Source organism: Catharus ustulatus, chromosome 7 (assembly GCF_009819885.2).
Source record: "Catharus ustulatus isolate bCatUst1 chromosome 7, bCatUst1.pri.v2, whole genome shotgun sequence".
In the NCBI taxonomy this organism is placed as follows: domain Eukaryota; kingdom Metazoa; phylum Chordata; class Aves; order Passeriformes; family Turdidae; genus Catharus; species Catharus ustulatus.
Window position 1 is genome coordinate 7793721 of NC_046227.1, and position 12754 is coordinate 7806474.

Sequence of the window (12754 nt, forward strand, 5' to 3'; positions counted from 1 at the left end):
TGTGTGAATTAAAAGTCCAACCAAAAGTTATTCATCCAAATGCCTTGTACTGTAAGCTCCTTGGGAAAAGAAATGCCTGTGCTTTATTTCATCTTGTGATGAACAATATATAAATAATTGCTACAGCTCCTAACAGATGTGACTTTGGGTTTGACAAACTGCACAGTGAATCAGCAATAGGATCAAGGACAGGATTGAAGTTTGTCCCCTGGATGAACTTGCTGAGCCATTGCTCTACTTTTACCTTGCTTTTACCACTACCAATGCCTTAAAATGCTTAATTAGTTAATGTTTATACATATAGTGGTTTAGTACTAAGACACTTCCATTCAGAGATATTCTGGACATGGGGGAAAGTAAGTCTTTGTTCTAACAGTTTTCCATACAGTGTTCTTGATTTTGAGTCTTAAGGCCTTGTGTAACTGGCTGAACCAGCTCTGTGGCAACACTAAACCTGGACACAAGTGATGCATGTAGCTGCTCAGTACTCTCAGTGCTAAATGTAAGATGGTAAAACCAGGTGGATAAATAATGTTAGGGAACTGAGACTACACAAAGGAAACAACTTGGTTCTTTTGCTTTGGAACACACACAAGTCCAATAAGCAAAATCTATGGAAAACGGAGGAGTTTTCTCTGGGCTGTTGCTGCATGCACTTGTAGTGATTTCCAAAGAAGCACCACAATTGTGAATTTGTGTGCTATTGAGGAGTGTTTCTGGTGTGGATATTTACCTGCTCGAACCCCTTCATAGAAGTCATGGCCTTTCTGAAAGATTAGAAAAAAAAAAAAGCTGTAACAGAACAGATTCTATTTATCCCATCTTTCCCTATCCCACTTCTGCTTGAAATGCAAGATCTCAAGATTCAGTTAAATCCCACTTGTACTGTTCTTTTCTAGGCTTACTTTGTCTTTACTTATTAAAGAGCTCTGTATCTTCTTGCATAAATGCAGCCACATGTCTTAAAATCAGTCTGTTGAGCTGCTGCTGATCAGGCACTGTGCCACAGTTCAAATTCTCTCTGTGTAATACCTCAGATCTTTTTCTAAAGAGCTTCACATGATGGGGTTAAGGTGTGTAGTAGCAGAAATTCTTCTGAGAAAGGCCAGTCTTCAGGAATTGTGATGTATTCTGCATACTTGGAACACTTTGCAGTTAAATGGAATCTTGTAAACATCCAATTCTTTTCTAATAAAGGTAAATGTAACACTTAAATCTCCAAGCTTGCTCCATTAGTAATGGAGCCACAATCCTAGTTTTAGTCAGGCATTAGAACATGTCAGAATTAGACAGATTTTCACTTCTTTAAGTATTTACTTTAACCACCACAGATCATTTAATCAGACACATAAAAACCTTATTTTAAAATATGTGACAAAACTACTAACAAGGATTCCATGCCTGTAAGGCATTTCTTCAGGTAATTCAGTTAGCAGCCCTGTTCCACTGGGAGGGTCACTTTCTCATATGCTATCCAAGTACTCAGCACTTAGTACAAATAGCACTAAAATCTCTTGCTGTGATAAATTTTTCATAGACAACACTCTTGAAAGGCAGTGATAAACAACTATTTGCACCCTGCTGCTGGGAACTGAGGCACTGAGGACTAAGCAATTTAAACAGAAAACTTATTCAAGAACACAGTTTTCAAATTATAATCCAAATATGAAACTATATAGTAATGTTTTCATGCTTTTTTGTAACAGAAGACTTCTACATTCCCATCTGACCAAAATTAGTGTCCTTTGCAATCCATAGGATAACATGAAACTAGAAGAAAGTGACAGCCTCACAAACACAAAATTTATATTGAAATTATCAATTATAAACTCTTGATGAAATCTACATGAGGTTGTTGGTCTCTGGTGAACTGTATCCCCTCCGTGGCTGTAAAGGGACAAGGGGCTCAGCTGGTGCTTACCATGCAAGCTTGGCTCAGTCTGTATTCCATCTGAAGGACCTCTTGTAAGCTCATGGAAGCTCCTTCTCTGAGCTGCCTGAGAGTCAGTTTTAAAGATGTAGGTGACATCTTATTAATAGTCTGGGGAAGACATTAACATTATTTTTATTTTCTTCAATTTGGACACATTTGCAAGTCTGTCTTTTGTGCATTTTAAACTTTGTGAAGTAAATGATGGCTCTCTGCTCCCTGAGCTCCCTCTATGACACCTATCCCTCCTGCTCCCTCCCACCAAGCTGTCACATTAAATGAACTTTCCTGCATAAGCTTTGATCAGCAAGATCTCTGGGAGGTGTGCCATCACTTGTGGAAAGCCTAGAACCCCTAAGGTCCCATCATTTATGACCAATTTACTACTAGCCAGAGAAATTAATGTAGTTTGAAAGACATTATCAAGAAGAATCTTTTGATAAGTGAAGGCAAGTGTTAGTGTTACAAGCAATTATACTTTTTTTTTCTAATGTCATATATCTATAGTGTGAATTTCTCTTAAATTTACTGATATTTTAGGTGATATTAGTATTGCCTAGTATTTAATTTTTATTTGGTACAATAGAGTAATAAGGTAATACTGATAGGAAGCTTGGAGGGAGGTCTTGCCTTACTTCTTTTGACAGAAGTACAGGCTATAAATATTGTGCCACAGACAGGATTCTTTTAAAGCACACAAACAAATGCTGTAAATCTGGCTCTCAGGAGTATCCTTTGGTGAACAGCATGCCAGTAAACACTAGAGGAAAATGGGGAGAAAGACAAAATCCTAGTTAAGAAAAAAACTGAGCTTTAAAGCTTCATGGCGTTTTGGGGAGAAGGAGCTAAATCTTATTGTTGCTTATCATTGTTTTCTTCCTCTAAACATGATCCTCCTTTATCTGTAAACCCAAAAAAAAGATGTGTATCACTCATGATACAATAGACATTTCCTGATAATTAGGACATTTTAACCACTATTAAAAAGCAGCAGATGGTAAGATTTGCCTCTTTACATTATTTTCATTGCAGACATTAGGCTCCTTACCACAGCCTGAAATGGCAGATTTCCAGTCATCAGCAGCAACATTTTTTTCTAGCTCCCAATTACTCTTCATCCCTCCAGACACCAGCTGATACAGCAGTGACCCATTTTGCCTAGTTAAGCTGAAAAACATGTGATTGCTATACAAGCAGGAGTCTGTGGAATTGTGCCTTCAAAGCACTGGCTCTCTTGTTCTGTAACTTGCATGTAATCACTGTGTTTGAGAGAGAAGCTGGCAAAGAATGAGCCAACACTGGGTCCAAGTGCCAACAGTTTGAGTTCTGGTCTAGCTCTCCAACACTGCCTTTGCCTCTCTTCTGCCTTTCAGCAGATTCAGAAATCTTCTGTACCTCTAACTGCATCCCAAATGGGTGACAGCTCCTAACTGGACCCTTTATTTCCTGTAAGATGCTCTTGCTGGCCTTACCCTTCAATTGGACCTTTCCTCCTTTGAGTTTCACATTCTCTCATTTAGATTAAAAAGCCTTTGCTCAGACCATGTTAAATGCTACCCGTGGTATAGCCAGATGGTTCCAGGGGTGAAATGGTCATGGCAAGTTCTGGTCAAAGCAAGCATTGGAATGGGAAAGATCTGAAAACAGCACTTAAGGCAGCTCCTAGACTGGTTATCTTGTCATATCAATGAGGCTGAAGGTGGAGGAGGTACTGACATAAATCAAGCTGGAGGAAGAGGAACACGACAGGAAAATGGGTAGGTGTAATTGCAGAAAAATGAGTCACCAATGTAGCTATAAATACATTCTCTGTACAAAGAGGAGGGGATTGGTGCTAGGGAACAAGCCTGAAAAAGAGACAGGATAGGCTGGAGTGGGGAGTACTAAAATGCAAAGGAGTCTTCATAGAAGTACTTGACATCTATTTCAGTATCTTTCAAACCATCTTGATTTTGACACAATGATCCCAAAAGCTCTAAGCTGTATTTGCAGTAGACTGAACAGCAATAAAACGCTAACAGAAGGTGATTGAATTAAGTGGCACTGACACAGTGGATTCCCTTACGAGCGTAAAAGTGGGAATAGTGACTTTCTTTCACTTAAAAACCCCAAAACCTCCCAGAGGTCCAGTGCATCACTCCCCATGCAATAGATGATGACATCCATCATTTACTTTCTGAGCTATCAATTCATCTGTTCAACCAGGGCACAATGGTCCTGGAGGAGCTCTGACAATGTATGAGGAGTATCCAGCCAAAGCCACACAGGAAAACTGCCCAAGGACAGAACATCACTCTCACTGGTCTGCTAGCAGAGTTTCAGAATGCTGCTTTGAATTCAACTCTACCAAGCTTCATTCCTGCAATCTACCTCACCCATTTGCTGCACACACATTAAAGTTTTAGAAGCTATTATGTGCATCCCAGCCTGACCAGTAGATGTGGACAATGTGTCTTGTAATCTTTAGTCTGCAGTGTCCTGCACACTACACTGGCACTCATTCAGTTACAATGAAAGATTTTAAACCATGAAGTGCCAGCACTCAGAAGGTGCACTGTCTTGCCAAAACCTCTAAAAAAGCTTTATGCAAAAATCAAGTCAAGTGTCTGATGCTTTTCAGGTTTTGACCCCACATTTACTTCATCCCACTAGAAATGGTACACCTGCCCCTCAGATTAAAGTTTTTTTTGCTCCTGTAAATCCTGAAAACAAAGTAGCACTACAAAGTTAGAGGTTTGAAAAACTACTGAGTTCAAAGTGTTAGTTCTCTAGCTTTCTACCTGTTTGTAGTTGGGTTCAAAATCTGGTGTGCATCATGAAGTCATTCTCAAGCACAATTTTATATAACTTTATATTCTGCTTCATGCAGTATTTCAGTATCAGATATGTGACAGCCTGCCAACCAGGCATGCCTTGAAAGTAAAAAGCAAGAGTACTGCAGGCCAAAGAGAACAGGGTACTTGGGACAGCATGGCTCACAGCATATTTGGATTATTGCAGAACTAGGAGTTCCATTTTATTAACACTAAAAAGTATCTGTTGATCCAAGGTATAAGGTGGATGTATCAAGGGGTACTTCCAAATCAGGATATTTGTATTAAACTTTCAATTAGGGCTTATTCCATAAACTGACTTACACATACAATAAACACAGGGATAAACAAGGAGAGTAAGCATAGATATTGCTGTCACTGGATCAGCTGATATGGTATTTATCAGCTGGATTTGCTGTTGTTACTACACCTGGATACTAAAGTGAAACCTTGGTTTCACAACCTTGCTTAATCCTACTGCTTAGCACAGCATGTCTGCTGTCAGAAACTCTTCTGAAATTTAAGTGTTTACACTACAGTCTTGGATCTGCTAGAAAATGTGGGATTTGTTTCATGGGGTTTTTCCCATGAATTTCTGCATGGACTGAAGCAAGTCATACTAACACAGTCTTATCTCTTGAACAAAACAGACAATTGTTCTGAAATTGTTCTGAAACTCTGGTCAACTCCAAGGACTTTCTTTTATGAATCACATGAAAGAAAATTGTTATAAAGTCCTATTAAAGACATGAGATAAGAGAACTGAAGTAGCAACAAAATAGTCTTTTCTTTGTTGTTGTTCAGCAATTTCAAAACTCGGATACACAAAATCATAACTTTGAAGTAGATGACCTAGTTTAGTCATCAACAGATGACTTAGTTTTAAGTTCTGAATTAAAACTGTTAAACAAATGTACTATCATAAACAATAAGGAAAAAGAACAAATAATTCTTGGTTGTTTTCAACATCCACTGAACCTAATCAATACAATACGAATAGATAACACTTTTATTCTGGCGCCAACTCATTTGACTGCTTTATCCAATGAAACCTGAATACTAGGGGAAAAAATCAGCTTTTCTTTTTATTCAATTTTGCTTTTATAAGACATATGCTAAACCTCTTGCAATGTACTAGATGTACTGGTTGGCACAAAGATAATCTTAAAACTTCCTTTCTCAAAAATTGTTTGATAGTTCCAGTGACAATGTGTTACATTTTGAATTAAAAATTTTAAAAGAAAGTGACAGGGTGCCTAATGTGAATACTACCTTATAAAATTCCTTCTGCTCATATCAAAGTCAGAGATGATGGATATTTTATTTTACTATGAAAGGACGATTTCTTCTGTGAGCTGTAACTAAAGTTAAAACTACCCTTTTGTTGAAGAAATGCTTCAGTTCTATCCAGCTGGAATATTTCACTAGTTCCAAACCAATCTTTTACAAGGCACCTGAACAAGGTACTTCAAAGAAAAAAAAAGAAAATACACACATTATTTATAAATGAATGTAAGCTGCTTCTTGCTTTTGAGGCTGAAGTATGAATTGTGTGTAGCATTGCTGCACATTTTTTGAGTGGTGACTACATCCAACACTCAGAAATGAATTTGAAAGATCAAAAAACACTTTGTGATTATAATTTTTTTGCTGTTTACCCAAATGGGATATCTGGAATGGAAGAAAAACAACAGCACTCTCCTGGCATTGTTTTATTCCAAGCCTTGGCAATAAAATCAGAAGCTATAAAGGGAACACTTGTTCCCAACAACCCCCAGACTGTGGGGAGGGGAAAAGAAAGGGGAGTTTGGTTTTTTATTAAATTGCAGTTTTATGCACCATATGATGATGCTCACATTGTGTGATTTTAGAGGAATACCCTTGTGTGAATAGAACTACTGAGTATCCCTCAAGACTATGTGTGAGAACCTGAGGCTGAGTCCAAAGCCCTCAAGGGTAGTCTGCCCTATGATAAGAAACCCTAAAACCAGACTTAAAATCTCTAACAAAAATGACATAGAAGACTTTACCTCTAGCTGCTTCATGGCAAAAGGAGAACCATCTTGCTTTAATTTTTTAACAATTTCTTCCATACTATTTGCTGAAAAAAGACTGGAAGAAAAAAAAACAGTTAAGAAGCTGCTTCAGTCTCCCTCTTGCCTCTGAAAGGTCAGTAACACTGACATTAGAAACAGCATAACCAGCTGATTTGGCTTTTCCTAGTCTTCCATGTTGTTCAGTTTCAAGAAACTCAGGCATCTCCTTTTCCTTTACAAATCTCTGGTGTTTCTATAAACCTTACTAAAAAACCTCTGGTATTTATCTATAAAATTCAATTACTACCATCAGTCTTAGCTGTATTTTTATAACATAGCAAATCTGTAGCTATCAGCTTCATTCTACTGGTTTGATCTCTCTTATCTCTAAATGTAGTTATTGCCATCCTTCTTCCAGAGTTTTAGCTCTTTCTTATCACTCTCACTTATTTCTCCTTCCCTTTCTGATACACAGAAGTTCCAAGCTATCATAGAAATGGCTTTAACCCAAAAAGTACTGTAAATGTGTTAGGTAACATTTCCTGTTCAATGGAACAGTTATTCTCACAAATTCTCATCCAATACCTACAGAAAATGTTCATTTTATTGTGCCATAGGCTATAAATCAGGCTACTTTGCCTGAGTATTTAATGTACTGATGAGTAAAATATTTAATAAGCTTCAGATAAAGCTCCCTAAAGACAAAATGTTACTTAAACTTGGAGGTAATTTCTCTCACCTTATCTGTGAAATACTGTTACTAGATTTAACTTCATGTTCTCCACCCTTGAGAATAAAAATTTTTGAAAGATTGATGAATACCTGTTAATCTTCTCCAGATGTTCACCAAGTGCAAATTCCTTTTCTTGATCAATTGTGCACTATTTGAAAAGCAAATACATATTTTACTTGGTTATTTTAGACTGAAGAGTGTATCAGTACCAAAAAAATTTCAATTATTTGTGTTCCAGAAATATCATATCATAAATGAACACTTAATGTTCATAAGAAAGTGAAGTTTTTAATGAATTACAATTTTGCAGTGTGTATGTATGAACTTGTCACTGTCCTGTGAATATTAAAGATGTTGCCTCATAGTGCAGTGCTTGCTCTGAGCTACTATGAATGATGTTAGTCTGGGTAGTTATGTTGTACACAAGTAAATCTGATTATTCTATCAAAATACTTCTGTGCAGTTCACTAAAAAAGTCAACGTAGATAAATCTACTCCAAAATCAGAATTTTTTTAAAAACATTTCATTTTCTTTAAAAAGATACAGGCCTCTGTTTAGGCTTTTTTAATGACAAAAAAAAAAAAAAAAAGGGCAATCCTCTTCCTTCTCTTTTCTATGTCATTTAACAAAATTTTATTTAGCCATACATCCATCGGCCTTCTGCGGCTGTCAGTGTTTCACATCTCCTGGCATTAAGGGGTTTGGGACATAAGCAGATGTTTCAGGAACAGCAGCTGAAGTTGAAAAATGTTCCCTGGCATTTCAGCTCTAATAACTAAAAAATACAGAGTTTCCTTTTCCATTCAGTGTCATCTTGTAAAGCAGGATGCTGCAACATATAATCACTCCTATTTCATAGCGTTCTGTTGTGTCAAAATAATCAGTACTATGATGTAAATTAGCTTATCCCATTTATTTTTCCAATTAATCTTATTTATGAACTTAGTAATTACAAAACAGAAATAACAAGACACAGCTCATTTTAAAGCTGAACAACAGCAGCCTATTAGACTGACTGAGTAACACTGAATACTGGGTTGTCTCTAGAAGTTTTCTGTATTTTGAAAGGGAACTGCAATGCACATCAAGATTTAAAATAGCCACTGATCGTAAAGGTTGAATCTTTTATTTTCGTGCCTATTGTTACATGGGGTAACACAATTATGGAATTAACACTCTATTATGGACAGAGTGCAAAGAGTTTGGAAACTCATTATTTTCAACCATAAAAAAAAGATAATCAGTAGCATGGATAAAACAATAATGTCTATGTATATGTAAAAATTTTGCTTGATTTCAGTAATTTCCAATTACCTTCTTGTGGTAAGAGTTCAATAAATCTGCAATTTTTTCTTTTGAAGGAGATTTCAGTGCTATCAGGTCTTTCTCCAAGGCAGGTAGCTATTAAAATAAGATTTAATTACAAGTAAGTAAAACAAAACATACTATGGGGTTATTACTAGTAGGATATCCGTATGTAAGGATGGGATATGTAGGATATACCCCCTCATCTTCCCCAGCTTTCTGACAGACTTCAAAGAAGTACAAAGGAGGCAGACAGAGTTCATGTGTCAGTGCTGAACTACCCAAATTTAATTATGTCTGCAGTGACCAGCAAAGAACTGCTTCCCAAGCAGCCAAGGCAGGCTGCAGCAGTCTGAAAGGAAAGAACATTTTAATGGGGTGTTACCTTCACTGCAAACTTTGCACTTGTATAAATCTCTAGTTACACACACAGTTGTCTAAACTGTACCATTTTTTAAAGCAACTTCATTCTGCTGAGCAGATCATGCCCTTCCAACAGTAAAATTGTAAAAAAAGCACCATTTGCTTCTTCCTTCAAGCAAAGCTGTCACCAGCTGGCAAGTGTTAGAAGGACAGCTTGAGAGTGTCTCACCAACCCTGTTTGCAGGGCATGGCCAGCTAATGTAAGTGCACCTCTGCAGATACCTGTGCTGGTAGCAGTGTACTGGGGTGCTAAAACCCCAAACCTCTCGCTGTGGCTGTGGGCTGTGCCCTGGCCAGCACTGCTGGCACGTTACCTTTTCAGATTCTACAAAATGCGTAGCGATGCCAACTCTTAGCACGTCTCTTCCTTTCAGCCTGCATCCTGTTAGCGCGAGGAAATAGCCAATCTTTCCTGAGAGCCTTGGCAAGAAATACCCTCCACCTACATCAGGGAAAAGGCCTGTAATAAACAACACAAAACAAAAGTGAAGGGAGGAGATCTTGTACCCATCATCACTAGAGGACTTTTTCCTGTCTCACTTTCATCTTCCTTAGATAGGCTCAGCAACCTTGCCCAAATTTCTCCTTGAGCTGGCTTGACATTTCTGGCAGCAAAACCCTTCCTAAAAGCAAACTCTTGAACACTTTCCAAACTCATCCTTTCCATTGGCACATACTTTGCAAACATATACCAAACAAGAATATTTATTCTATTTGCCAACAACTCGAGACAATTTTAGGTACTTGAAAAATCAAGTGTCTTCTCAGCAAACAAACAGAAGTGACACAAAGAACTGTGAAATAATCTGTGCAAGCTCAAACTGGATGCTGATTTTTCACTGAAATATTTTATTATGATAAAACACTGATCAAGTACTCTTGCACAGCTTAATTTGAACAAATTTTGGGGCTGAGATTTCAATAATAGATCAACAATATTGTCAGGGTCTTCCTGAAGGTGGAGGCACAAGATGCTTAGTACTTGGCTCTTTGACAGGACTGTGACTAAGCTGATTTTTTTTTTTCAATTATTAAACTCTCCAGTTTAGTAACTTATATACTTTTAAAATTCTACACATTAGGATGATTTTTTTAAAAAATCAAAGCTGTGACTAGAATTTAAAATACTTTTAAAAGTTGTATTGGAAAGTATCAACCTTCTGTTATATACACTGATCACCAAAAATAAATTTAGACATCTTTTTAAACATATGTAAACTTGAGAAAACTTTAGCTTAGCTGTATCAATTTCAGAAATCTGAATGCATAGAAGCAGGGTCCAATTACTACCTTGAAATCATGCCAATGGTGCATTCATGAAACTGAAAGTCTTTTAAAGAAATTAAAGGTGTGGTGGATTTTTTTTTTGCACTTTCAGAGAATGAATTGAATTATTCCTGAAAACATATGAAAAAGAATACAAATGAGCAATAAGAAATTCGTAAGACACTTGCCAGAGAAGAGATATTAACTGGGAAAATTCAGATGTACATAAGGAGTTTAAATGGGTTTCTGATAGAAGATGGTAATTTTTCACTCACAATTAATTGCTTTTGTTCACAAGAGTCAATGTATGTATTATAGAAAGACCCTATTCCAAGTATTTTGAGACATGGGAAATTAGTGGTCTCTGAATAGTCCTCCCCTTGGATGGAATAAGGGGAGGTTTCTTTCGGGGTTTCCCTCTTAATAATCTTGGTATCTAACCCATCTCTGCTTCTCCTCTGGTTCCCTCTTGGTCTTCTTTTTCCTCTGCTGCTTCTAATACATCAAAAGGTTGGGTTTAGGAGTCACTTCTTATCAGTTACAGCTGTAGTATTCTATTCCCACTGATTTGTGTGCTGCCATTAATTGATTTATTCGTCATCCCCCAGGCTACTGAGACATACAACTCTCCTGAAATGCTGAATGCCTTGCTGACACTCTCTAAAAGCTCTAAGCTGTATTAAATCCAATTCATCACTTAGCTTCTTTTTCATCTGTACTCACATTCTCAAATAGTGAGTACATCTATTCTACATTTTACCTTCTCAGCTTGAGCTATCATAACAGTGATGCCAAGACTTCTATTTTGTTTTATGTTTCTATTCATCTGCCTCCCCTTGGATATCCTTCTACTGCAAAAAAAAAAAGCCCAAAACCAACCTCATTTAAAAGTAAAACCTCTCTTAAAAATGCCCTCCAAAGCAAAAAAGCAATTACATTACTCTCTCCATCCACCAGAACAACAGCATTTTTTCTTTTTTGCTGTAGTTAAGATAATACTGATGGCTGGATTACTGCTCTCCCCATGCTCCAGCACATTTCCAGAGGAAAAACATCTTTCTAATGGGATCCATAGTGCTCTTCCACTTGGCCATACACTGGAAATCAGTTCTAAATAAACTGTTAAGTTGATTAGCTTAAGTTGCTTTAGAGGCAAATAAACCTAAATTGAATGAAGGTTTCTTTAATTAAGGAATTTACAAACAGGATTAGTGAAGGTCTACCTAATCCACTTTAAACTTACTTGGTTGCATAGCCTGCTATAGCTTCTACTGCATCCTTTTCGATGCTCCTGTCTTCCTTTTTATCTTATAATTTTACTCCTCTTGTCCATGTTCTCTATATTGCTCTTAGTTCTCTGAGTAATGCTTCCCATACATTTCTCTTGGCTGCTGGGGTTCTCTTAATGTATTCCATACCTGATTTTTGGGTGTTTTTGTTAGCATTTAGCAATCATTTCTCAATTTCCTAGTGAAGTGAGAGAAGAGCTGTGTTACTGCTGGGCTGCCCAGGCCTGTACTGCTGGGCAGTCTGTGCTCTGACACAGGTGCAGCATGCTCTGCTGTAATCCCAAAGGTGCCACTCTGCATTTGCCAAGCAGAAGAAAGGCACTGCTGCTACATTCGTACCTTGTCTGGCAGAGAGGGTTGGGAATTTATTAGTATTTACTTCTAGAAAGCTAAAAACTTAGCAGGGATATGCAAGAAAGCATCCATTATTAGTCAAACATCACTCAAAGCCCATACCTTACACTTTCATCCTTTGTTCTCCCCACCAGTGGCTTTTTTCCATATCTTTCTACTTCTGGCTGCTTTCCAGTGCTTTATCTTATCTATGTCAAACTCCTACAGTCTAGAGCTGCCTTTTCTTTCTATTTGCTAAGTGGCATATTTACCTATATCCTTTTATTTATGGTAGTGTACACATGCAGAATAATTGTGTGAAAATGGAGCAGCTGAATGAATGCTTTGTTTTCATTTCACAGCAAAGGTGTTGTGCTTACTGAAATAAGTGAGCACATGAAAAAAAAATTAATACAGTATCTAGAGAGCTAGGCATTTTAAACACACCCCACAGAGATCAAAACAGATAAGCCTTTAAATCCAAACAGATTTCAGTGGTTTTACTTCTAAGTGATCCTAAAAGGAGTTTAATTACTTTCCTTCCTAATCAAGTTCTAAGCTTTTCCTTCACATTCTTCACAGTCTATTTTTTGTTCAAATAACTCCTTGTCAACACAAGAAATCT

The 12754-nt window shown here is 37.3% G+C and overlaps 1 protein-coding gene across 2 annotated transcripts in view; it reads right to left on the reverse strand.

The window, feature by feature from the left end:
• HIBCH (3-hydroxyisobutyryl-CoA hydrolase) overlaps positions 1-12754 on the reverse strand; it is a 38682-nt gene that overhangs the window by 7408 nt on the left and 18520 nt on the right. For both annotated transcript variants that reach the window (XM_033064238.2, XM_033064239.2), the window contains exons 8-13: positions 9556-9701; positions 8828-8914; positions 7602-7660; positions 6774-6855; positions 1922-2041; positions 734-767 (exon numbers count right to left, since the gene is read on the reverse strand). In XM_033064238.2, coding sequence (XP_032920129.1) covers positions 734-767; positions 1922-2041; positions 6774-6855; positions 7602-7660; positions 8828-8914; positions 9556-9701 — 528 coding nt within the window. The remainder of the gene's footprint in view (positions 1-733; positions 768-1921; positions 2042-6773; positions 6856-7601; positions 7661-8827; positions 8915-9555; positions 9702-12754) is intronic.